At 45.9% G+C, this 27348-nt stretch overlaps 1 protein-coding gene across 2 annotated transcripts; it reads left to right on the forward strand.

Moving 5' to 3' along the window:
• On the forward strand, positions 1 to 27348 carry LOC138799011 (pancreatic triacylglycerol lipase-like). 2 transcript variants are annotated; one of them, XM_069979699.1, is made up of 14 exons: positions 1 to 71; positions 2397 to 2472; positions 2684 to 2732; positions 4727 to 4878; positions 7540 to 7665; positions 8507 to 8641; positions 8826 to 8934; positions 9113 to 9211; positions 10859 to 10987; positions 12306 to 12424; positions 12726 to 12846; positions 23293 to 23404; positions 25087 to 25248; positions 27247 to 27348. In XM_069979699.1, exons 2-14 carry the CDS (start codon positions 2455 to 2457, stop codon positions 27311 to 27313), a joined length of 1398 nt encoding a protein of 465 aa, XP_069835800.1. In that variant the 5' UTR covers positions 1 to 71; positions 2397 to 2454; the 3' UTR covers positions 27314 to 27348. The 2 variants fall into 2 exon arrangements, with proteins under 2 accessions (XP_069835800.1, XP_069835801.1); XM_069979700.1 differs by lacking the exon at positions 2397 to 2472 and having other exon boundaries at positions 58 to 71.

Consider the following 27348-nt stretch of genomic DNA (forward strand, 5'->3'; position numbering starts at 1 on the left):
GGGGCAACTCTTATATATACTATAGCACCCGTCCCCTCCAGTCACCGACACAGCGAGAGCTCAGCAGCCGGGTATGTGACAGGTGACTGGTGCCCTATGCTACAGAAGAGAGACGATAGATAGGTGACTGGTGCTATATACTATAGAGGAGAGACGATAGATAGACGATAGGTGACTGGTGCTATATACTATAGAGGAGAGACGATAGATAGACGATAGGTGACTGGTGCTATATACTATAGAGGAGAGACGATAGATAGGTGACTGGTGCTATATACTATAGAGGAGAGACGATAGATAGGTGACTGGTGCTATATACTATAGAGGAGAGACGATAGATAGACGATAGATAGGTGACTGGTGCTATATACTATAGAGGAGAGACGATAGATAGACGATAGGTGACTGGTACTATATACTATAGAGGAGAGACGATAGATAGGTGACTGGTGCTATATACTATAGAGGAGAGACGATAGATAGGTGACTGGTGCTATATACTATAGAGGAGAGACGATAGATAGGTGACTGGTACTATATACTATAGAGCAGTGATTTTCAACCTTTTTTGAGCCGCGGCACACTTTTTATACTTAAAAAATCCCGGGGCACACCACCAACCAAAATGGCACAAAATGATACTAAAACAGTACATATTATACATATAGTTAATAATATAGATTCTAAATGTATTTATACCTGGGCCTGTTTTCTTCTCCCCCCTGTGCTTCTCTCCACCATACTTCTCCCCCCTGCTTCTCTCCTGTGCTTCTCTCCACCATACTTCTCCCCCCTGCTTCTCTCCTGTGCTTCTCTCCCCCATGCTTCTCTCCTGTGCTTCTCTCCCCCATGCTTCTCTCCTGTGCTTCTCTCCCCCATGCTTCTCTCCTGTGCTTCTCTCCCCCATGCTTCTCTCCTGTGCTTCTCTCCCCCATGCTTCTCTCCTGTGCTTCTCTCCACCATACTTCTGCCACCTGCTTTTCCCCTGTGCTTCTCTCCCCCATGCTTCTCTCCTGTGCTTCTCTCCACCATACTTCTCCCCCCTGCTTCTCTCCTGTGCTTCTCTCCACCACACTTCTCTCCCCTGCTTCTTTCCTGTGCTTCTCTCCACCATACTTCTCCCCCCTGCTTCTCTCCTGTGCTTCTCTCCCCCATGCTTCTCTCCCCCCTGCTTCTCTCCTGTGCTTCTCTCCTCCATACTTCTCCCCCCTGCTTCTCTTCTGTGCTTCTCTCCACCATACTTCTCCCCCCTGCTTCTCTCCTGTGCTTCTCTCCCCATGCTTCTCTCTTGTGCTTCTCTCCACCATAATTCTCCCCCCTGCTTCTCTCCTCTGCTTCTCTCCCCCATGCTTCTCTCCTGTGCTTCTCTCCACCATACTTCTCCCCCCTGCTTCTCTCCTGTGCTTCTCTCCACCATATTTCTCCCCCCTTCTTCTCTCCTGTGCTTCTCTCCCCCATGCTTCTCTCCTGTGCTTCTCTCCACCATACTTCTCCCCCTGCTTCTCTCCTGTGCTTCTCTCCACCATACTTCTCCCCCCTGCTTCTCTCCACCATACTTCTCCCCCCTGCTTCTCTCCTGTGCTTCTCTCCCCCATGCTTCTCTCCTGTGCTCCTCTCTACCATACTTCTCCCCCCTGCTTCTCTCCTGCGCTCCCCCCCCCCCCCCCCCGCTTCTCTTCTGTGCTTCTCTCCCCCATGCTTCTCTCCTGTGCTTATCCCTCTGCTTCTCACCTGTGCTTCTCTCCCCCATGCTTCTCCCCTCTGCTTCTCTCCACCACACTTCTCCCCTCTGCTTCTCTCCCCTCTGCTTCTCTCCCCCCTGCTTCTCTCCCCCCTGCTTCTCTCCCCCATGCTTATCTCCTGTGCTTCTCTCCACCATACTTATCTCCTGTATTTCTCTCCACCATACTTCTCCCCCCTGCTTCTCTCCTGTGCTTCTCTCCCCCATGCTTCTCTCCTGTGCTTCTCTCCCCCCTGCTTCTCTCCACCAAACTTCTCTCCGTTGTTTCTCTCCCCCATCCCCAGGTTTCTCTCCCCCCCTTCCTCCACACCTCTTCCGAGATGGTCGCCGCTGCTGTCCGCCTCACCTACTGCCACGACACACCGGTTGAAAATCACTGCCCTATACTATAGAGGAGAGACGGTAGACGATAGATAGGTGACTGGTGCCCTATACTATAGAAGAGAGACGGTAGACGATAGATAGGTGACTGGTGCTATATATATATATGAATGATAGATAGCTGACTGGTGCTATATATATATATATATATATATATATATATATATATATATATGAATGATAGATAGCTGACTGGTGCTATATATATATATATGAATGATAGATAGACCATAGAGATGTAGTTATGGTTCTGTGCCTCCTGTACATGTTACAGATTACTTCTCTGCTTCCTCGGCTCCTATAATCGGCAGCATCGTCTCTGAGGAGCATCTATGGGGATCTGGAGAAAGGTAGAACACACATAGCAGAGGGATTGTTGTCTTTTATTAGATGTTCTCCTGATTCCATCTAACTCCCTCACACCACCACTATTATAGGCATTGTAACACCCCCCCCACCCCCTCCCCGCCCTCGGCCCTGTACACCCCAGAGAGCCCCATAGATCCCCTATCATCTTAGTAACCTCCTATGGGGATATGAGATGAGTGTTTCCTCTTACAGATGTTGCTGGCGGTGCTGATGTTACTCTCTATGGCGGTATGTGTACAAGGTAAGAGAGCTGCTGAATTCTGGAGGATTCTCATTACTCTGCTGCAGAGGTCTCCATCCTGTGATCATCCAGATACTACAACTCCCAGCATGCCCAGAGAGCTACAAACTGGGAGTAATAGTTTTACCCCACATATTGAGAAGTAGTTTGCTTTTTTACCCTAGCCACCTCCAGAGCTGCAGCCATTGTTTCCTGACACTTGATAACTGATAGGTCTGATTTTAGAATACAGATAATACAGCAGAAGTATGATTGCAGCTCTGGGTATAACTGGAGGATCCATACAAGTGACTGGGCATTAAATGGAGGTTATGACCTGCGTATACAGTGTAAGATAGATAGATAGACTCAAAAGTTTACATACCCCGGCAGAATTTTTGCTTTCTTGACCTTTTTTCACAGAATATGAAAGATTACCCCCCCCCCCCCCCCCCCCCCCCCCCCCCCCCAATGGTGAGTGGTGAGGTGACGCCATTTATTGTCACGCTATTGTTTTATTGTTTTCTCTTTTTAAATCATAGTGACAACCACCAAAAACATCTAAACGTCCCTGATCAAAAGTTCCCATCCCCCAGTATTGCTCCCTCTAACATTAATGACAACTTGAAGCCTTTTGTGGTAGTTGTGGATGAGGCTCTGTATGTTCTCGGATGGTAAAGCCGCCCATTCTTCTTGGCAAAAAAGCCTCTAGTTCCTGTAAATGTCTGGGTTGTCCTGCATGAACTGCGCACTGGAGATCTCCCCAGAGTGGCTCAATGATACTGAGGTCAGGAGACTGAGATGGCCGCTCCAGAACCTTCACTTTGTTCTGCTGTAGCCAATGACAGGTCGACTTGGCCTTGTGTTTTGGATCGTCTTCATGTTGGAACATCCAAGTACGTCCCATGCGCAGCTTCCCAGCTGAGTGCACATTTGTCTCCAGTATTTGCTGATAACCGGCTGCATTCATTTTCCCTTCAACTCTGACCAAGTTTCCTGCGCCTTTGTAGCTCACACATCCTCAACACATCAGCGCTCCACCCGTGTGCTTTACAGTAGGAATGGTGTTCCTTCCATCATAGGCCGTGCTGACACTTCTCCAAATGTAACGTTTATGGTTGTGGCCAAAAAGTTTGATTTTGGTTTCATCACTCCACACGACCTGGTTCCAGAAGTTTGAGGCTTCTGTCTCTGTGCTGTTTAGCGTATTGTAGGCGAGATACTTTGTGGCATATGTGCAGTAATGGCTTCTTCTGGCGACTCGACCATGGAGCCCATTTTTCAAATGCCTCCTTATTGTGCATCCTGATACAGCCACTCCATTCGTTTTCAGAGAGTCCTGGATTTCCGCTGTGGGTGGGTTTTTCTTTGTGTCGCAAAATATTTTTCTGGCAGTTGTGGCTGAAATTTTTGTTGGTCTACCTGTGGTTTGGTTTGCACAGAGCCTCTGATTTTCCATTTGTTGATCACAATTTGAACACTGCTGACTGGCATTATCAATTCCTTGGATATCAGAACAAAGTGAAGGTTCTGGAGCAGCCATCTCAGTCTCCTGACCTCAATATCATTGAGCCACTATGGGGAGATCTCCAGCACACAGTTCATGCAGGACAGACCAGGAATATACAGGAACTGGAGGCTTTTTGCCAAGAAGAATGGGCGGCTTTACCATCTGAGAACATAAAGAGCCTCGTCCACAACTACCACAAAAGACTCCAAGCTGTTGATGTTAGAGGGAACAATACACAGGATTAGGAACTGGGGGATGTGAACTTTTGATAAGGGACATTTGGATGTTTTTGGTTGTCATTATGATTTCAAAAGAGAAAGCACAGTGGTTTGACAATAAATGGCTGCACCACCACTAATTATGAGGGAGGGAGAGATTTTGTGTTGTTATTCATTTTCTCTGAAAAAAAGCATAGAAAGAAAGAGCAAGAAACCAAAAATTCTGCCGGGGTATGTAAACTTTTGAGCACAACTGTTTATAACTCGTCTTATCCTGTCTGGTGAAGGTAAAACAGAATGCTTCGATGATATGATATGTGTCAGCAATGATCACCCGTACTGGACGCTGACCCGGCTGATCTCTATATTTCCACAATCTCCAGAAGAAATTAACACTCGGCTCCTTCTGTTTACGGTTAATAACACAGACCAATATCAGGTACAGTGATCCTGAGTAGAGATGATCGAACAACAGAAAATCTTAGGTTCTATTGAACTCAAACCTTGCCGAACCTCCTGCATTTGACTCCAGATGCCTTCCCGATCCGTGGGGAAGGAGGAGACAGCCTGGGTACCGCCTAGGTAAAAGGCTGTATCTCGGAATTCCAGGTGGTACCGGGGCTGTCTCCTCCTTCCCAACGGACCGTGAAGGCATCGGGAATCAAATGCCAAGGGTTCGGCAAGGTTCGAGGTCAATAGAACTTAAGATTTTCTGTTGTTCGATCATCTCTAATCCTGAGCCTTTACTTCTCCTCCTGAAATACTCTGTGCTGCAGTGAACAGCTTCCCATCATGTCCTCCTCTCATCCTCCTCTTATCTTTCTCTATACTCCCATCATGTCCCCCTCTCATCCTCCTCTTATCTTTCTCTATACTCCCATCATGTCCTCCTCTCATCCTCCTCTTATCTTCCTCTATACTCCCATCATGTCCTCCTCTTATCTTCCTCTATACTCCCATCATGTCCTCCTCTCATCCTCTTCTTATCTTCCTCTATACTCCCATCATGTCCTCCTCTCATCCTCCTCTTATCTTCCTCTATACTCCCATCATGTACTCATCTTATCCTCCTCTATACTCCCATCATGTCCTCCTCTCATCTTCCTCTTATCTTCCTCTATACTCCCATCATGTCCTCCTCTTATCTTCCTCTTATCTTTTCTATACTCCCATCATGTCCTCCTCTCATCTTCCTCTTATCTTTTCTATACTCCCATCATGTCCTCCTCTCATCCTCCTCTATACTCCCATCATGTCCTCCTCTCATCCTCCTCTCATCCTCCTCTATACTCCCATCATGTCCTCCTCTTATCTTTATCTTATCTTCCTCTATACTCCCATCATGTCCTCCTCTCATCCTCCTCTTATCTTTTCTATACTCCCATCATGTCCTCCTCTCATCTTCCTCCTATCTTCCTCTATACTCCCATCATGTCCTCCTCTTATCTTTCTCTTATCTTCCTCTATACTCCCATCATGTCCTCCTCTTATCTTTCTCTTATCTTCCTCTATACTCCCATCATGTCCTCCTCTCATCCTCCTCTCATCCTCCTCTATACTCCCATCATGTCCTCCTCTCATCCTCCTCTTATCTTCCTCTATACTCCCATCATGTCCTCCTCTTATCTTTCTCTTATCTTTTCTATACTCCCATCATGTCCTCCTCTCATCCTCCTCTTATCTTTTCTATCCTCCCATCATGTCCTCCTCTCATCTTCCTCCTATCTTCCTCTATACTCCCATCATGTCCTCCTCTCATCCTCCTCTTATCTTTTCTATTCTCCCATCATGTCCTCCTCTCATCCTCCTCTTATCTTCCTCTATACTCCCATCATGTCCTCCTCTCATCTTCCTCCTATCTTCCTCTATACTCCCATCATGTCCTCCTCTCATCTTTTCTATACTCCCATCATGTCCTCCTCTCATCCTCCTCTTATCTTCCTCTATACTCCCATCATGTCCTCCTCTCATCCTCCTCTTATCTTTTCTATACTCCCATCATGTCCTCCTCTCATCCTCCTCTTATCTTTTCTATACTCCCATCATGTCCTCCTCTCATCTTCCTCCTATCTTCCTCTATACTCCCATCATGTCCTCCTCTCATCTTCCTCCTATCTTCCTCTATACTCCCATCATGTCCTCCTCTCATCTTCCTCCTATCTTCCTCTATACTCCCATCATGTCCTCCTCTTATCTTCCTCTATACTCCCATCATGTCCTCCTCTCATCCTCCTCTTATCTTCCTCTATACTCCCATCATGTCCTCCTCTCATCCTCCTCTTATCTTCCTCTATACTCCCATCATGTCCTCCTCTCATCCTCCTCTTATCTTTTCTATACTCCCATCATGTCCTCCTCTCATCCTCCTCTTATCTTCCTCTATACTCCCATCATGTCCTCCTCTCATCTTCCTCCTATCTTCCTCTATACTCCCATCATGTCCTCCTCTTATCTTCCTCTATACTCCCATCATGTCCTCCTCTCATCCTCCTCTTATCTTCCTCTATACTCCCATCATGTCCTCCTCTCATCCTCCTCTTATCTTCCTCTATACTCCCATCATGTACTCATCTTATCCTCCTCTATACTCCCATCATGTCCTCCTCTCATCCTCCTCTTATCTTCCTCTATACTCCCATCATGTCCTCCTCTCATCCTCCTCTTATCTTCCTCTATACTCCCATCATGTCCTCCTCTCATCCTCCTCTTATCTTTTCTATACTCCCATCATGTCCTCCTCTCATCTTCCTCCTATCTTCCTCTATACTCCCATCATGTCCTCCTCTCATCCTCCTCTTATCTTTTCTATACTCCCATCATGTCCTCCTCTCATCCTCCTCTTATCTTCCTCTATACTCCCATCATGTCCTCCTCTCATCTTCCTCCTATCTTCCCCTATACTCCCATCATGTCCTCCTCTCATCTTCCTCCTATCTTCCTCTATACTCCCATCATGTCCTCCTCTCATCCTCCTCTTATCTTTTCTATACTCCCATCATGTCCTCCTCTTATCTTCCTCTCATCCTCCTCTATACTCCCATCATGTCCTCCTCTCATCTTCCTCTATACTCCCATCATGTCCTCCTCTCGATCTTTTCAGATTATCAAACCCAGAAATTTCTCCTCTCTCCTACAATCGCATTTTGATAGCAGCAAAAACTCTGTGTTCATTATCCATGGATACAGGGACAGCGGTGATGCCCCCTGGCTGAAGGACATGTGCCAGGTAAGCGTGTACTAGGCGGAGGTCTGACCCATCCCATTGCACTGACTTCTATGTGCTATGTGCTGTGCGCAGGTTCTGTAGTCTGACATCGCTCTCCTATGTGTAATAGCTACAGTAACAGGGAGAAAAGGAGATAGGCTGCAGCTGTATCCCATACAGTATAAGGCTATGTTCACACTACGTACGTTCTGTGAAAATCACGGACGTTGAAACAATGTCCGTGATTTCCACGAAATTTAAGTATTGCTGCAGGCTGTTCACACTACGTAAATCTACGGCCGTTGTTTTGACGCGGCAGAAGGGGGCCGGCATGAGGGACGGATGGAGGGGTTCGGCCGGCCTCCCGAAGACTACGTCATTGTCACAAGATGGCGGACGGGGATCGACACGAGATGCCGTGAGTATAATGCACCACACTTCCGGGTCTAGCGGGGGTGGGGGGAAACACTGGGAAGGGGGCCATTCACATACATAACATACATTACAAAGCTGTATAACTTTGTAATGTGTGTTATTTTGTGAATAATTGTTTAGCACCGCACTACCCCTTTAAGGGATCGTGGTCGGACTGTATACACATAGTATACGCTCCGGCCGGGATCCCTAGTGGCACTGTAGAAAACGGACATGTGGGTGCACACTATGGCCCCACGCTCTATTGTGTGCTGTGGGGAGTTCTGGTGCGGGTGCGCATGGCGCTAAAGATCTTCCATCCGGTACTGCAGTATCGGCCGGTCAGGGAACATCCGGTCTCATACATAGTGTGAACATAGCCTAATACTCTATAGTATGAGAGCACAGAAGATCTATGTCACTTATCCTTCAGTTACTGCACTTTCAGGCAATTTTAAAAAAGGAGAATGTGAACTGCCTGTGCGTGGATTGGAGCGGAGGGTCCAACGCCATCTATTTCCAGGCAATGAACAACATCCAGGTTGTCGGGGCAGAAATTGCAGTTTTTATTAACATTCTTATGGTGAGTATGACCCAAAATACAGTGTATATATCTCTATCTCATACTGTACAGACATGCTGCTGCTCAGGGTGATCTATCAGGTTCTTATACTTAGAAATCATCTTTAAGAATATACAGGACTGATCTTACAGTATATATAACCGAATGTTCTGAAATTATCATTATCACATACTGTTGCCTTTAGGAGAAATTTAACTATCTACTGTCTCTAATACACATAATCGGTCACAGTCTCGGAGCTCACGCAGCGGGTGAAACTGGAAAAAGGCAACCGGGAATTGCAAAAATAACTGGTAAGTTCTGATCCAGATTCAATGTACAGTATATAGAAATAGTAATATATGGCTGGAGAAAGTCTATTACTGATAACTGCAGAAAACTAATGAAATGTCCTATAAGTGCTATAACCTGTGTCCTATTATATGATATATAGATGATGTTCTTACAGTTAGTGATGATTTCTCTGTACAGGTCTGGATCCGGCTCGTCCTGGTTTTGAGGGAGAATCTATTGTAGTCTCGCTGGATCCATCAGACGCTGATTTTGTTGTCGTCATTCACACTGATGCAGGTGGAGTCCAGGTTTCTGGTTGCTAACAGGGCAGGAGAAGTATTGCTGGTTTTGTGATCTGAGGGTCTGTATAGATGTTTGCCGAAAAATATACCGAATCTTCCTATACAAATAGGAAAATATAAGAGGGGAGAACTCTATGGTTACGTGCAGGGCCGTTTCTGCCATGAGGCAGAGTAAGCTTTCTGCCTCAGGCGGCACATTCTTTGCTCCACTAGGGGGCGGCACAATCCCTTACTTTCACTTTTACTGCAGGCACATCACCAGGCACCCTGCCTCCTCAGGCCCCTCTGCCTCCTCCTCAGCCCCCCTCTCCATAGCTCCATGACCGACAGCCTTGTCACTGGGGGCGGCTGTCTCCTAGCTGCTGTCTATCTGTGTCAGAGCAGAGAGAAGGGGGAGGCAGGCCCAGCACCACAGCAGAGCCCACACAGCAGGTATGACTGGAAGCTGTGTGTGCCCTGTCCCCTCCCATACAGCCTCATCTCCTGACCCTTTCACTGTGTGTATGTGTGTATATACAGTATATGTGTGTGTGTGTATGTATATATATATATATATATATATATATATGTGTGTGTGTGTGTATATATACAGTATATGTGTGTGTATATATATATATATATATATATGTGTGTGTGTGTGTGTGTATATACAGTATATGTGTTTTTATGTGTGTGTGTGTGTATCTTATCTGCCCTGTATGTACATCACATGTGCCCTGTATAAGTATGGAGTGATCTCAGTAGCTGAGGCCGGCCCAGGGTTGCCAGCTGCTATCTGTCACCAGTGTGACAGGCATTCTGTTGTATTATTAGCGCCACCACAGCCTGTACACATAGTCACCTTGCTGGGGAAGCAATAGAAAATCCCTAGAAGCCATAGTTATAGCTGCACACTGTAATAATACCATAAGAATTAGTATACACTACGTACATTATTAGCGCAGTGTAAAAAGATGTAAAAAAAAATGAATCCACTGTATAAAAAATTAAAATCACTACTTTTCCCTATTTTTCAAATAAAAAAATGTAAACAAGGATATATATGAGTGTATGTTCACACTATGGAATACGCTCGGAAATTTCACGCGGAGACAGTGCGGCAGACTCCACTTGAAGTTCACCTGTCCCATTGACTCAATGATATTCTCAAGCTCAATTCTTTGGGCGGACGGCGGATTGAGCTTGAGAATATCATTGAGTCAATGGGACAGATGGAACTTGAAGCAGAGTCTGCCACACGGCCTAAACTTGAAATTTTTGAGCGTATTCCATAGTGTCAACATACCCTGAGACTATAAAAAACTATATATATATATCTATAGAAATATCTAAACTAAACAAAAACTACATTACTTTTCCTGCGTGGTGAATGCCATAAAAAGAATATATTCGTGCAATACATTCACTATTGGTATATATGTGCTGTACATTGCTGCTAGTATATATCTATGTATGTATATATCTGTTTATGCAGTTGGCTACCTAGATTTCTTAACTACTGATTGTTAATTTGAGGGGGGGGGGGGGGGGGGGCATTTCATTTCTCGTCTCCGGCAGTAGAAAACCTAGAATCGTCCCTGGTTGCGTACTTACCTGTGCAATGTACTGGAAAGCTGAAGTACTGGTGTCTCTGTTACTCCAGGTCTGATCGGGTTTGGGATGACAAAGTCTATCGCTCACGTGGATTTCTTCCCAAATGGAAAGAAGAGAATGCCGGGATGTCCCGAGAGTGTGACCCTGGACCTGGCGACGCTATCTAACATTGTCGGAGGTAATAAGAGTGCAAAGGTTCTGCACCATAATCTACAAGACTGACGCTACAGTCACTGCTGGGGCCATAAAGGGACAAGACCACCCCTATATATAGTAACCAGGACCTTCGGGCTGCCCCTATATCTGATGGGTCACATAAAGGAATATAGGAGGTCAAAACAGGACAAAAAAAACATTCCTGAATGCAACCCCTTAGGGACCTAGTAGACAATGCTCTGTGAGCTCCACAGACTAAAACAATGTACATAGCTAGTCCTGCTCTCAGCTGTATCCAACATAGACAATGCTCTGTGAGCTCCACAGACTAATACATTGTACATAGCTAGTTCTGCTCTCATCTATATCCAGTGTAGACAATGCTCTGTGAGCTCTATAGCCTGGACTCCAGACTGATACATTGTACATAGCTAGTCCTGCTCCCAGCTGTATCCAGTGTAGACAATGCTCTGTGAGCTCTACAGCCTGGACCCCAGACTGATACATTGTACATAGCTAGTCCTGCTCCCAGCTGTATCCAGTGTAGACAATGCTCTGTGAGCTCTACAGCCTGGACCCCAGACTGATACATTGTACATAGCTAGTCCTGCTCTCAGCTGTATCCAGTGTAGACAATGCTCTGTGAGCTCCATCTCATTCATTGTACATAGCTAGTCCTGCTCTCAGCTGTATCCAGTGTAGACAATGCTCTGTGAGCTCCAGACTGATACATTGTACATAGCTAGTCCTGCTCTCAGCTGTATCCAGTGTAGACAATGCTCTGTGAGCTTCAGACTGATACATTGTACATAGCTAGTCCTGCTCTCAGCTGTATCCAGTGTAGACAATGCTCTGTGAGCTCCAGACTGATACATTGTACATAGCTAGTCCTGCTCTCAGCTGTATCCAGTGTAGACAATGCTCTGTGAGCTTCAGACTGATACATTGTACATAGCTAGTCCTGCTCTCAGCTGTATCCAGTGTAGACAATGCTCTGTGAGCTCCAGACTGATACATTGTACATAGCTAGTCCTGCTCTCAGCTGTATCCAGTGTAGACAATGCTCTGTGAGCTCCAGACTGATACATTGTACATAGCTAGTCCTGCTCCCAGCTGTATCCAGTGTAGACAATGCTCTGTGAGCTCAGAGCATTGGCTAGACGAGACATAATTATAACTGTGCTGTGTAGTGGAAGTTTATTAGAAAGTTGTAGATCTCTTCATCATTCAGTATGAAGGCCAGAAAGCCTCTGCAGTAATATTACACCTCCTTCTGCCACTACTGCTCCCATCATCCTGTTACTACTATGATGGACTATTATCTTCTTGTATCCTATCAGAGCTTTCTGAGAGCGTTGCGTGTAATCACGTCTCCAGTTACTACATGTTCATAGAATCAATCAACAACCCAAGCGGCTTCATGGGTTACTGCGCCTCCAGCTACAGCTCCTTCCAGAAGGTAAGTCCTGACCCACCGGGGAAACTGATCATCAGATCATAGTAATGATATAACTCATACCTCCCCCCACCACCGGTGGCAGCGATCATCAGATCATAGTAATGATATAACTCATACCTCCCCCCACCACCGGGGGCAGCGATCATCAGATCATAGTAGTGATATAACTCATACCTTCCCCCACCACCGGGGGCAGCGATCATCAGATCATAGTAATGATATAACTCATACCTCCCCCCACCACCGGGGGCAGCGATCATCAGATCATAGTAATGATATAACTCATACCTCCCCCCACCAGGGTGCCGGATTCCCCTGTTCTAATGGCAGCTGTTCCCTTATGGGCTATTACACAGAACCTGGAGATGCGTCACCTTGCCGAGAGTATTACCTGAACACTGGACCGCGATTCAACTACCAGCGTACGTCTGTATCTGTATTACTGTGATGATGGTGATGATGGGTATTATTAGCTATTATATTTATACTAGTAAGAAGATGATGATAATGATGAGTAGTAGGGTGATATGCAGTAGTTATATGGTGGTGGTGATGATGGTGAGTAGTAGTAGTAGGGAGATATGCAGTCATTATATGATGGTCATTAGTATTGTCTTATTGTCTGTGATCTATGGGATAATTACAATAGCAATGGACAAATAATAAGTAAAACGATGGGACAGGGACAGATTATGGGGAGTTTCATGGCCGTGAACCCTTCCTAAAGGGACCGGAGCCCTGAGCGCTGCCCATACCATCCATATGATAATCCTCCAATGTATATGGGAAGAGTTAGACAAAGCTGCCCGTCCCATGATGGATCCCAGCTTTCCAGGCAGCCCGAGGGCTTTATCCAACTTCAGCAGCCGCCACTAACCAGATGCCGCACGCTCCAAGTTTGCTCAGTTCTAGTGGGGTCCGGGTATCAGTATATATAATATATTGTAGACTTCAGCCCTTATCCGGCCCTACAGCAATATTGCAGTATACAGGAGTCTGGGATTTCCCTGGGGTCGGGCAGAGAATGGACCCTGTATTATAGTGACACAGATATATGAATATACTGGTTATTCTTTATTGTATTATAGAGAGGAGACATGTTGGAAATGGGTCATTATAGCTAGTCACACACACCACAGCAGGGAGTTACCATAGCAACACCAGCTCCCTCCTTAGTATACTACACTAGCTAGGAGAAAGCTCCAAAAAGAGGGTGGGGATATTCTAATGAGCTCCCCTCAAGAGGCAGTTGGCACAGGGAGTTGTTGGGTACCTGAGTGCAGGAGGAGCAGGAGGAACACTCTGTGAGGGGACTACAGCCTGTGAGGAGACTACAGCCTGTGAGGAGATCTCTGTGAGGAGACTACAGCCTGTGAGGAGACTACAGCCTGTGAGGAGATCTCTGTGAGGAGACTACAGCCTGTGAGGAGATCTCTGTGAGGGGACTACAGCCTGTGAGGAGACTACAGCCTGTGAGGAGATGTCTGTGAGGAGACTACAGCCTGTGAGGAGACTACAGCCTGGGAGGAGATGTCTGTGAGGAGACTACAGCCTGTGAGGAGATGTCTGTGAGGAGACTACAGCCTGCGGGGAGATCTCTGTTAGGGGACTACAGCCTGTGAGGAGATCTCTGTGAGGCGACTACAGCCTGTGAGGAGATGTCTGTGAGGAGACTACAGCCTGCGGGAAGATCTCTGTGAGGAGACTACAGCCTGTGAGGAGATTTCTGTGAGGGGACTACAGCCTGTGAGGAGATTTCTGTGAGGAGACTACAGCCTGTGAGGAGATTTCTGTGAGGGGACTACAGCCTGTGAGGAGATTTCTGTGAGGGGACTACAGCCTATGAGGAGATTTCTGTGAGGGGACTACAGCCTGTGAGGAGATTTCTGTGAGGGGACTACAGCCTGTGAGGAGATCTCTGTGAGGGGACTACAGCCTGTGAGGAGATTTCTGTGAGGGGACTACAGCATGTGAGGAGATCTCTGTGAGGGGACTACAGCCTGTGAGGAGATCTCTGTGAGGGGACTACAGCCTGTGAGGAGACTACAGCCTGTGAGGAGATGTCTGTGAGGAGACTACAGCCTGCGGGGAGATCTCTGTGAGGAGACTACAGCCTGCGGGGAGATCTCTGTGAGGAGACTACATCCTGTGAGGAGATGTCTGTGAGGAGACTACAGTCTGTGAGGAGATGTCTGTGAGGGGACTACAGTCTGTAAGGAGATTTCTGTGAGGAGACTACAGCCTGTGAGGGGACTACAGCCTGTGAGGGGACTACAGCCTGTGAGGAGATTTCTGTGAGGGGACTACAGCATGTGAGGAGACTACAGCCTGTGAGGAGACTACAGCCTGTGAGGAGATTTCTGTGAGGGGACTACAGCCTGTGAGGAGATTTCTGTGAGGGGACTACAGCCTGTGAGGAGATTTCTGTGAGGGGACTACAGCCTGTGAGGGGACTACAGCCTGTGAGGAGACTACAGCCTGTGAGGAGATCTCTGTGAGGAGACTACAGCCTGTGAGGAGATCTCTGTGAGGAGACTACAGCCTGTGAGGAGACTACAGCCTGTGAGGAGACTACAGCCTGTGAGGAGATCTCTGTGAGGAGACTACAGCCTGTGAGGAGATTTCTGTGAGGGGACTACAGCCTGTGAGGAGATCTCTGTGAGGAGACTACAGCCTGTGAGGAGATGTCTGTGAGGAGACTACAGCCTGTGAGGAGATCTCTGTGAGGAGACTACAGCCTGTGAGGAGACTACAGCCTGTGAGGAGATCTCTGTGAGGAGACTACAGCCTGTGAGGAGATTTCTGTGAGGGGACTACAGCCTGTGAGGAGATTTCTGTTAGGGGACTACAGCCTGTGAGGAGATTTCTGTTAGGGGACTACAACCTGTGAGATTTCTGTGAGGAGATCTGTGAGGGCAGGGGCGTAACTAGGATTCATGGGGCCCCATAGCAAAAAACTGTATGGGGGTCCCATGAATCCTGGGGGCCCCCTCCCCGCCAAACACAGACAATGACACACATATACACACACAGGGGGAGATTTATCAAACATGGTGTAAAGTGAAACTGGCTCAGTTGCCCCTAGCAACCAATCAGATTCCACCTTTCATTTTCTAAAGAGTCTGTGAGGAATGAAAGGTGGAATCTGATTGGTTGCCGGGGGCGACTGGGCCAGTTTCACTTTACACCATGTTTGATAAATCTCCCCCACAGAGGCACCATTAACGTATATACAGATACGCCACTGACATACACACATATATACGCTGTAATGTGATTACACTAGTGCTGATGTATACACCATGAGTAGACTGTATACAGGGAAATCATCTCAGTGTAATAAGAAATACTCAATCAGAAATAAAAGAAAATGCAGCAGATATTAGTGATGGGTTCTTTTATTAGAGCCAAACATTAATAGAAGCTGCTGCAGAACATCTTTGGGAGCAAACCTGTCAATCACTTGAGACACTACTGACATACACAAACACACATATATACACCAGTGCTACAGACATTGCTGACATACACACACATATAGCCACAGATACATACACATACTGACATATAAATATATACACAGATACATATATACACACACTGACATATACATATACCCACAGATACATATATACACTCACTGACACACATACACAGCACTTACAGCTCCCAGGCTTCCCCCCTCCTCCTCCTGTAGTCCGGGCTGATCTTTACATAGAAGTATTGAGGACCTTTGGGTCATGTGACCATAAGGTCCTTCATCCCTCTCCTGTGCCGTCTGGCAGGTCCTGCTCCTCTGTTCAGCCCGCTCACCCGGCACTACAGTGAGGGGGCTGAACAGTGCAGTGGGGGTCCCTCTTCCTCTCTGGACCCCTGGGGGAGCGGGGTACCTACCATGAAGGCAGGGCAGGCTTCCTCGGGCCCCCTTCCTGCAGGGGCCCCATAGCAGTCGCCTTCCCTGCCTTCATTGTAGCTACGCCACTGTGTGAGGGGACTACAGCCTGTGAGGAGGTTTCTGTGAGGGGACTACAGCCTGTGAGGAGATTTCTGTGAGGGGACTACACGGAAATGCAGCCCCCAATACCCCCCCTGAAATAAGACTAACAAGCACTTGGAATATAAAGGCCGTGGCACTTTAATAAGGGTAAGCAAATACACTGTTAAGCACCAATATCATAAATAATCAAATAATTTAATCAATAAATAAATCAATAAATAAATAACCGAGCCATAGCTTAACAGAAGGACATGCCCGCCCTGAGAGCAGGGCGACAATACCCCCTCTATCAAAGTGCCACGACAAAGTCCTTGAACATAAGGGAGGGCGGGTGGGAGCAGCTTCTTCTGTACAGCTACTCTGACTGACACAGCTGAGAGCCGGCTCCCCTATAAATACCATTCCAAATCTCCCGCTCTCAGCCAGCTGACCAATCCAAACAGAGGGCACCTTTCTATTTTTAGCTCACTGTATTCCCACACAGCTGTAATCACCAATCACAACGCTGACTGTTGCTAAGCAGAATCTCCAAGGCTTGTGGTACCTGTAGGAATAGAAAGAAGGGGGGGGGGGAGAGAACAACTACCACATACATGTAAAACCAAACTTGTACTAAAAAGGGGGGTGGGGGCGCAATCCCGTGTGTCCCCCTTTTATAAAGGGGGGCCCTTTACACGGAAATGCAGCCCCCAATACCCCCCCTGAAATAAGACTAACAAGCACTTGGAATATAAAGGCCGTGGCACTTTAATAAGGGTAAGCAAATACACTGTTAAGCACCAATATCATAAATAATCAAATAATTTAATCAATAAATAAATCAATAAATAAATAACCGAGCCATAGCTTAACAGAAGGACATGCCCGCCCTGAGAGCAGGGCGACAATACCCCACCTGCCTGGTCAGAGAAGCTGACCAGGCCCCACCTCCAACAGTGCCACGGCACCCAATTCTATAATTGACTGAAAATTGGCATTTAGAATGTCTGACCCAATGTCGGATAGGTGCACGAGGTCAGACCAATAAAGGCCGGGTAAATATCCCTCAAGGTCCAGGTGCCTAAATGATAGGCCACCTAGAGAGGGGATAAATTTAGACACTGCAAAGTTAATACGCTTCCTAATTTTTTCGTAGAAGTACAGTCCTTTGCGCATCCAGGAGAGACGAGGAATGATCTCAGAAAAAACTAAAATACACTCAGGAAAAAATACATTTAAACAACGACAGACCCCTCTTGATCTCCCACAATAAGTCCAGAGTTTTTTAATTTTCCTATGTCATTGCCCCCGGCGTGTATAATTAAAATATCCGGGGGGGGGGGGGGGCAGAGCTGAGGCTAGACTATGCAGGATGGCATATATTTCCCTCCACTGGAGACCACTATACCCGAACCACTGCACCTCAAACTGATCCAAGTCAAAACTCAGGTTCACCCCATAATTATGCCGCTCAGCTCTCTTGGGAGCCCATACCACAAATGAGTGGCCTAGGATCCATACACGCCTTCTCTTACCTGAAAGAAAAGAAGATAATTACTAATGAACTTAACCAGGTCTAATGTATAATTTAAAGCGATCAGAGTCCCATCTGCCCAAACGCTTAATCAACTGCTCGTCCAACCCTGCTGCAGCGGCCCCAGTTGCCGCGCCAATCCTGAAAGAGTGACTGGTAAAACGCAATTCAGAGAGGCCTAGCTCCGCAAAGCAACTTAAGAACCCTGTTAAACTGGTACCTAGTAACAAAAGACAAATCCTGGTGTATAAATAGAATACCATCAATAGCAGGTCTAACAGCAAGAAAAGCCGCCATACACTGTACTGGACAAACTACAGAGCCACTAAATGTATTTAACTTTACAAGCGAACCCCTACCCAGCTGATCAGTTTTAGAATATCTTAACAAAACACATAAAACGCCAAAACTAATAGAAATGTCTGAAAACAACAAGCCCGAGGGAGAGGTTTTACTAAATGATACTAACTCACCCAGGCGAAAAGCGCCAAAGAAAGCTAATGAAAATAATGCTTTAAACAAAACATCCTCAAAACTAGAACAACAAACAATATGTAAAACTTCATGTAACTTTAATAACAGATCAATAGTAATAGGGCGACGCACATCTGGAGAGACACGTCCCTTTTTGTAACCTTTAAGAACCTGTTTAATAAGGAAAAAACTAGAAATACTATGCAGACCCAGAATTTTAAAAAAGAACGAAACACCATACAAAGTTTTCACTATAGCAGAGTGAGAAAGCTGTTTAGCAATTAACATATTTACAAAAGCTAATGACAACCACACATCATGTTGTAGATGGTGCTCCTGTAAGGAAAAACAAAAGACTTCCACTGGGACCATGCAACTGCGTAGGCAGTCCAAGTACGAGGTGCCACTGACTTCCTAATTAGCTGCGCTGTTAGTCCCAGATCAGCGACCACAAGTGATTCGGGCAAGCAGTGCCCACAGCCACCGCCTCCGGAGCCAGACGCCGGAAATCTGCAAACTGACCACGAGATAAAGAATCAGCTATAGTGTTCTTACTACCCTGTAAATGTACAGCCTTTAGCCAGATCTTATTAGACATACAGTACAATACTAAGTGGCGTAACAATTTTATAACCATGGCTGATTTTGAAGAGAGGCAATTCACTGCATAAATGCTCCTTTATTATCAGACCTTAATAAAATACTCCTGTTCTGAAACTGCTTGCCCCAAATAACTAGCGCTACCAACACCGGGAATAATTCTAACAGAACAATATTCTTCCATACACCAGCCTGGACCCATGTATCAGGCCAAGGCTCGGCTGACCACTGTCCAGCAAAATAAGCCCCGTAACCGTGAGCACTCGCCGCATCAGTATATAAAGCAATAGCATCAGACTCTACAAACTCTGGAAAAAAGACAGAATGACCATTCAAAGTAGATACAAACTCCAACCACATGCTCAGATCCTCCTTAAGCGGTTTGGTAAGGCGGATGTGAGCACGGGGAGATTTTAAACCAGCAGTAGCTGCATAGAGTCTCTTAGAAAATATACGACCCATAGGAATGACACGCACAATAAAAGCCAACAAACCTAAAACTGATTGCAATTCCTTTAAAGTCACCTTAACTTTCTGTAACATACACTTCAATGCGCATTTTAATCTGGATAACTTTTAATCTGAATTCCATTCTCACTGTATCCAATGTGATACCTAGAAACTCTAAACAATGACACGGCAACACAGTCTTATCCTCCGCCAGAGGAACACCAAACTCACCAGTAATCAATTGAAACTGGCGAAGTAATTCCATGCAGGCAGAGGAGTCCGACCGGCCAATAAACAGAAAATCGTCTAGGTAGTGAACGACGGCACCATCCGGTACCCCATAATTCACCATCCAGTGCAGAAACGTTGCAAAAAAAAAAAAACTCCAAGTAATAGCATGAAAGAGTAAAACCCATTGGTAAACAACGATAAAAGTAATAATTATTATCAAAACAAAAGCCAAGTGAACTAAAACCTTCAGGATTAACCGGTAACAAACGGAACGCAGACTTTATATCACATTTAGCTAACAGGGCCCGAACACCAAAAAACACGAATAACTCTTACAGCGTCATTTAATGAAGCATAAGAAACTGATGACAAAGATTTATCTGCATTATCATTCAAGGAAGAGTGCAACGGGTAAGATAAATGATGAATTAACCTGTACTCCCCTGGCTCCTTTTTAGGGACCAATCCTAAGGGGGAGATGCGAAAGTTAGGAAAGGGGGGTGCAGAAAAAGGTCCCGCAACCCTCCCTTCCCGAACTTCCTTCATTATTTTGTCCCTAACCACGGCCTCATGCAAGGACACAGATTTTAAATTGTCCACCACCACGCATCCTAAACCATCATAAGGCGGAACATCAAAGCCAATTGAGAACCCATGAATAATCAATTCAGCTTTCTGCCTGTCTGGGAACCTGGCAAGATGAGCAACATTCTTTCCAGGCTCAAACATTTCATCATAGTTAAACCAGGCCATACCGCCAAAACTGCGGTATGCCTCTAATATATTATCCATGTGCTGAAATAAGGAGGAACACAGCTCAGGGCGCTTCTCTCCCACTACAGCACAATAGATGGTTTAATAAGCATGTAACCAGTTAAAAATAGAACGAGGTGGTGACTTTTTAACATCATCAGGTTTATCATCTGTACGCTTCACCAACACATCCTTACTAGCAGGTAGCAATGACATCACATCTACAAATTCACCCTTCCAGATTTTTTCCTTCACACATAATTGTAAGTGGAAGCCAAGCGGTGACATCTCACAGGCTAGAGCCTCTTTAACACAAATCTCAGGCACACCAGCACCTTCTCAATCACTGGCGTATTACAAGAAGCAGAGCGCTCTGCTCCCAGGCTAGAGCCTCTTTAACACAAATCTCAAGAAGCAGAGCGCTCTGCTCCCAGGCTAGAGCCTCTTTAACACAAATCTCAGGCACACCAGCACCCTTCTCAATCACTGGCGTATTACAAGAAGCAGAGCACTCTGAACCTGGAACTGACACATTAGGTACAGCAATCGTACTCTGAGACCACACATTAGCCAGCGATGGACTGCTATTAAACCCTTTAGCTACCAGGGCACAAAACTTTTTCACAGCATCATTGGCAAACAAATCACTCCTGCTCACATCAGGGACAGGACCCACATTGATGTTCTCACCCACACTCCTCTCCACGGATCTGCTGCGGTGTAAACTCCTCTGCGGCACTCTGCTGGGATGCGGACACCTGCGGGGCTGCGGACACCGGTAGGGGCGCGGTCACCTGTGGGGAGGCTGCACCGCGGCTCCTATGGGAACCTCGGCTATGATGGCGATGAGCCCGGGTGCCGGGGGTACTGCCAGAAGGGGGCGGCGGGAGGGGAGCTGAATCAGCTCTCTTACTGCTCCTACTCCGCTTAGATGGCCGCTCCCCCCGGCTGCTTCTTCCTCTATGCCTCCTGTCTTCCGCAGCACTCGCCTCTTGTAATACCTCCGGGTCTCTAGGGGGCAGTATACGGCACACAATTCTCCTGGATGGCCCCGCCTCTTCCTCCACACGCTCGGGAGCAACTTCCTCGGACACCGGCTCTGCTAGACACCGCCTCAGCCATGCTTCACCTCCAGCTCCTTCTGCCCTCCGGATAAGCTCAGTGAGAAGGCTCTCTATACCGACTATGGCAGCTGCTGAAACCTGTTAGCTATGTGACAGGTACTGCTGAAGCTCTTTTACAGGGACACACTAACAGCCTTGCTATGCTTACAAGCACCGCTCTAGCCCAGTGCGCCCTTAGCTCTTTCACAGAAACCAGCAGTACACAGCAGAGCAGCTTCTTCTGTACAGCTACTCTGACTGACACAGCTGAGAGCCGGCTCCCCTATAAATACCATTCCAAATCTCCCGCTCTCAGCCAGCTGACCAATCCAAACAGAGGGCACCTTTCTATTTTTAGCTCACTGTATTCCCACACAGCTGTAATCACCAATCACAACGCTGACTGTTGCTAAGCAGAATCTCCAAGGCTTGTGGTACCTGTAGGAATAGAAAGAAGGGGGGGGGGGGAGAGAACAACTACCACATACATGTAAAACCAAACTTGTACTAAAAAGGGGGGTGGGGGCGCAATCCCGTGTGTCCCCCTTTTATAAAGGGGGGCCCTTTACAGCCTGTGAGGAGATTTCTGTGAGGGGACTACAGCCTGTGAGGAGATTTCTGTGAGGGGACTACAGCCTGTGAGGAGGTTTCTGTGAGGGGACTACAGCCTGTGAGGAGATTTCTGTGAGGGGACTACAGCCTGTGAGGAGGTTTGTTGGAGTCAGCGCCACAACTAATGGAGATAGTGCGACCCATGGGGGTTGTGGAGGCAAGGAGCCTATTTTACAGATGAACTTACCAAGAGAGTGAGCCAGATCCACTTACTCATCAAGGTATCACACTTAGGGACAGCTCCTCCACATAACCTTATATATTCTGGGATCCGGAACACCTCAGGCAGCAGTTATAGAGAAGCCCCTGGGGGAACTACAAGTACCATCATTACCAACCACCTATAACCTCTGTGGCCGTATTAACCTCAGGAAGGGAGAGACTTATTATTACCCCTCAGCCTGTGACAGGATATTTCTTCATTTTTTATCATGACCTCCATCCTCCCTGACATCCCATCACTACAGGCGACTACAATCTGACTATCACATATGTATATACAGTGGTGCCTTGGATTACGAGCATAATTCGTTCCGGGACCGTGCTTGTAATCCAAATCCACTCTTAAACCAAAGCAAATTTCCCCATAACAAATCATAGAAATGCAGACAATTGGTTCCACCCCCAAATATAATGATTTATTATCCTGAATAACATGTAAAACAGATGAAACAAACATTTAGAGCAGCAGAATCCGTGATATTATAAGTTACTGTACAGTAATGGAGAGGATGGGGCACACAAGGGTGGACAGAGACTGCAGGGAGCAGGAAGGAATGAGCAGGGAGATGTGGGCACATACATGCAGCGCTCTCTGTCCGGGGAGAGAGGGGTTACAGCTATGGAGAGATTACCTCCACCGTCCTGTCCTCTGATGTAAGCCCAAGCCTGAAGTCGATTTGCTATGATTTGGAAGGTGGGGGAGACTTCCTGGGTCAAAATACAGTGCTGTAGACCACGTTATGCAGACCATGCCCCTCCCCCGCTCCCCCTCCCACCCAGCACAGGGAGCTCTTAAACCAAAGCAATGATCTTAAACCAAGTCATAATTTTGAAAAACTGCGAGCTCTTAAACCAAAACGCTCTTAAATAAGTTACTCTTAAACCAAGGTACCACTGTACTCTGTGTCCGCAGGCTGGAGATACAATGTCACCGTACACATTGCAGATAACGCCAGCACCATCGCATCTATCAGCCTCAAAATGTATAATTCTTCAGATTTCTTTGATGAACAAAAAATACACAGGTGACAAAAACACTACCACACAGTAACACTTCTCTTATTCTGTATATAGGAAAAGTGCACAGTACCACTTCTCCTCTTCTGTATATATGGACAGTGCACAGTATCACTTCTCCTGTCCTGTATGCTGGGTGTAATCCTCAGTATATATATATATATATATATATATATATATATATATATATATATATATACAGTGCACAGTATCACTTCTCCTGTCCTGTATGCTGGGTGTAATCCTCAGTATATATGGACAGTGCACAGTACCACTTCTCCTGTCCTGTATGCTGGGTGTAATCCTCAGTATATATATATATATATATATATACAGTGCACAGTATCACTTCTCCTGTCCTGTATGCTGGGTGTAATCCTCAGTATATATATACAGTGCTCAGTACCACTTCTCCTGTCCTGTATGCTGGATGTAATCCTCAGTATATATATATATATATATATATATATATATATATATATATATATATACAGTGCACAGTACCACTTCTGTCCTGTATGCTGGGTGTAATCCTCAGTATATATATATATATATATATATATATATATATATATATATATATATATATATATATATATACAGTGCACAGTACCACTTCTCCTGTCCTGTATGCTGGGTGTAATCCTCAGTATATATATATATACAGTGCACAGTACCACTTCTGTCCTGTATGCTGGGTGTAATCCTCAGTATATATATATATATATATATATATATATATATATACAGTGCACAGTACCACTTCTCCTGTCCTGTATGCTGGGTGTAATCCTCAGTATATATATATATATATATATATATATATATATATATATATACAGTGCACAGTACCACTTCTCCTGTCCTGTATGCTGGGTGTAATCCTCAGTATATATATATACAGTGCACAGTACCACTTCTCCTGTCCTGTATGCTGGGTGTAATCCTCAGTATATATATATATATATATATATATATACAGTGCACAGTACCACTTCTCCTGTCCTGTATGCTGGGTGTAATCCTCAGTATATATATATATATATATATATATATATATATATATATATATATACAGTGCACAGTACCACTTCTCCTGTCCTGTATGCTGGGTGTAATCCTCAGTGTGTATATATATATATATATATATATATATATATATATACAGTGCACAGTACCACTTCTCCTGTCCTGTATACTGGATGTATTCCTCTGTATATTTGGACAGTGCACAGTACCACTTCTCCTGTCCTGTATGCTGGGTGTAATCCTCAGTATATATATATATATATATATATATATATATATACAGTGCACAGTACCACTTCTCCTGTCCTGTATGCTGGGTGTAATCCTCAGTATATATATACAGTGCACAGTACCACTTCTCCTGCCTGTATGCTGGGTGTAATCCTCAGTATATATATACAGTGCACAGTACCACTTCTCCTGTCCTGTATGCTGGGTGTAATCCTCAGTATATATATATACAGTGCACAGTACCACTTCTCCTGTCCTGTATGCTGGGTGTAATCCTCAGTGTATATATACAGTGCACAGTACCACTTCTCCTGTCCTGTGTGCTGGGTGTAATCCTCTGTATCTGCTCTTACTCTCTATATATGGACAGTGCACAGTATAACTTCCCTCCTATGTGTTTGGTATAATTCTTTGTCTATTGCACTCATAGCGGCTCTATAGTTGGTGGCAGGACGTACTCCACCCTCGTTGACATCCTCTTCCCTCCTCCTATTACCCGGGTGGAGTTTACCAGACAGAACCTCCTTCCCTTCGATCATACCCCAATGCTGGTGGACTCTGTGTGGGTGACTTACGGTCCTGACGGGACACGGTGCGTATGCTATTACTGTTTCTTATGGTGCGTTTACACAGACAGATTTATCTGACAGATTTTGGAAGCCAAAGCCAGGAATGGATTTGAAAGAGGATAGATCCTAGTCTTTCCTTTATGACCTGATCCCTGTTTATAGTCTGTTCCTGGTTTTGGCTTCAAAGATCTGTCAGATAAATCTGTCAGTGTAAACGCACCATTACTCTTTATAGACACAGTGGTTGCTCCAATCTGATTGATCCAAAATGCGCCTGTAGTTGTATTATATGGACCCTCTAAGAGCAGAGAGCGAGGAGGGGCATGCAGACCATGGTGGCAGCTAATGCGGCTACTAGGGGGTCCCTGGAACTGGGTGGGCTGTATCAATTTTCCAAGATGTCTGGTTAGTGAGAGGCGCCTTATAAGTGTACACCCCCCCCCCCCCCCCCCCCCCCCCCCCCCCCCCCCCCAATATCCTACAGCTATAGACTAAAGATGACCGCAGATGCGCTTTTAACCTAGCCAGGGAGAGATCTTGTACCAGGGAAAGAGAGGTTTTAGTAGCGTTTTGGTTAGGGAGGATTACTACAGAACCTAAATGTCCTTTTCAGGGCTAAAATACAGCGAAAAAGTCCAAAGCTTCTCAGTGCTAAGAAATACATAGCAGCAGCAGGTATATTCATTCCAGTACCCCGTGTGTACAAGTGACTTATAGTGTCCCTGTTAAACACCACTAAGGGCTCGTTATACATACTGTTCCAGTAGCCCAGTAAGGGCACTTGATATATACTGTTCCAGTAGCCCAGTAAGGGCACTTGATATATACTGTTCCAGTAGCCCAGTAAGGGCACTTGATATATACTGTTCCAGTAGCCCAGTAAGGGCACCTGATATATACTGTTCCAGTAGCCCAGTAAGGGCACCTGATATATACTGTTCCAGTAGCCCAGTAAGGGCACCTGATATATACTGTTCCAGTAGCCCAGTAAGGGCACCTGATATATATTGTTCCAGTAGCCCAGTAAGGGCACCTGATATATACTGTTCCAGTAGCCCAGAAAAAGGCACGTCATACATACTGTTCCAGTAACGTTCATACAGCATTACACGTGCTACGCGCGAATAACATGACGCTCTGGGGACGCACATTGGAATCATCTATGTAACGCTGCGCAAGAAATACGAACGAAATGTGTGAACATTGCCATAAATGTTCGTAAAACATTCGCAAATATTTTTCCTTTGCCACTGCATAGAGTGGCATTATACTACGATTTTGGGGTGTTGAGTGCACCCAGGCATGCTCCCCCTAATGTCATTCCGGAGGTGTTGTCATCGTTGAGGAAGGTTTCATGGGGGACTTGGTGACCTCCAAGTGGTAGAATTTGGATTTCCATGTGCCGAGAATCTTTCCCATAGACTATAATGGGATCAAATATTCGTTTGAATAGTCGAATCTTGGTGCCTATTCAATTCGAATTCTCGAAAGTCGAATATTTCACTACTCGCTCATCTCTTCTATAGACTATGTGCTCATCCCTGCACTTGTACACTCTGGATATGAGGATCACTGATCCCTCTGGGGGACATGTATCAAAGTTTTTTTTCGGCGGAAAGTGCCGATTTGCGCATTATTTTATGCGCAAATGGCCGATTTGCAAATAAAATATTCGCACATCGTCACTTTCCGTGGGGTACGCCAGGGGGGCGGGAAGGGGGTGTGTAGGGGGCGGATAAGCCGAAAACCTACTCCAGTCCTCAGCTGTGGTTGGTTTTCGGCCGCGCGCACCGGAGCGCACAGGATTTATGTAGAGGCAGTCCGCCTCTACATAAATCTCCGTTGCGCCGGTGCTGCGGGGACATTTTTAAGTCCGCCGCAGAAAACGCTGGACTTAATAAATGTCACCCTATGTGTGTATAATTTGGCAGTGATCCCCCCCAGTGATCTGCTCACTCCCGGTATACAGAGATACAGCAGTGTATATGCCTGACATCTATATCCTCCATGTCTCCTCGTAGATATGACTTCTGTGACCAGAATGACAGCGGAGAAGATGACATCCAGATCCTAGAGCCGTGTCTATAACCATAACCCCCCTCCAGAGACCATCAATAAAGTCT

Source organism: Dendropsophus ebraccatus, chromosome 8, assembly GCF_027789765.1.
Source record: "Dendropsophus ebraccatus isolate aDenEbr1 chromosome 8, aDenEbr1.pat, whole genome shotgun sequence".
Lineage (NCBI taxonomy): Eukaryota > Metazoa > Chordata > Amphibia > Anura > Hylidae > Dendropsophus > Dendropsophus ebraccatus.

Coding starts and splice junctions, on each gene's coding strand:
- LOC138799011 (XM_069979699.1), top strand. Junction 9,212..10,858: donor CGTCATTCACACTGATGCAG/GTGGAGTCCAGG, acceptor CTGTTACTCCAG/GTCTGATCGGGTTTGGGATG. Junction 23,405..25,086: donor GATGAACAAAAAATACACAG/GTGACAAAAACA, acceptor TTGCACTCATAG/CGGCTCTATAGTTGGTGGCA.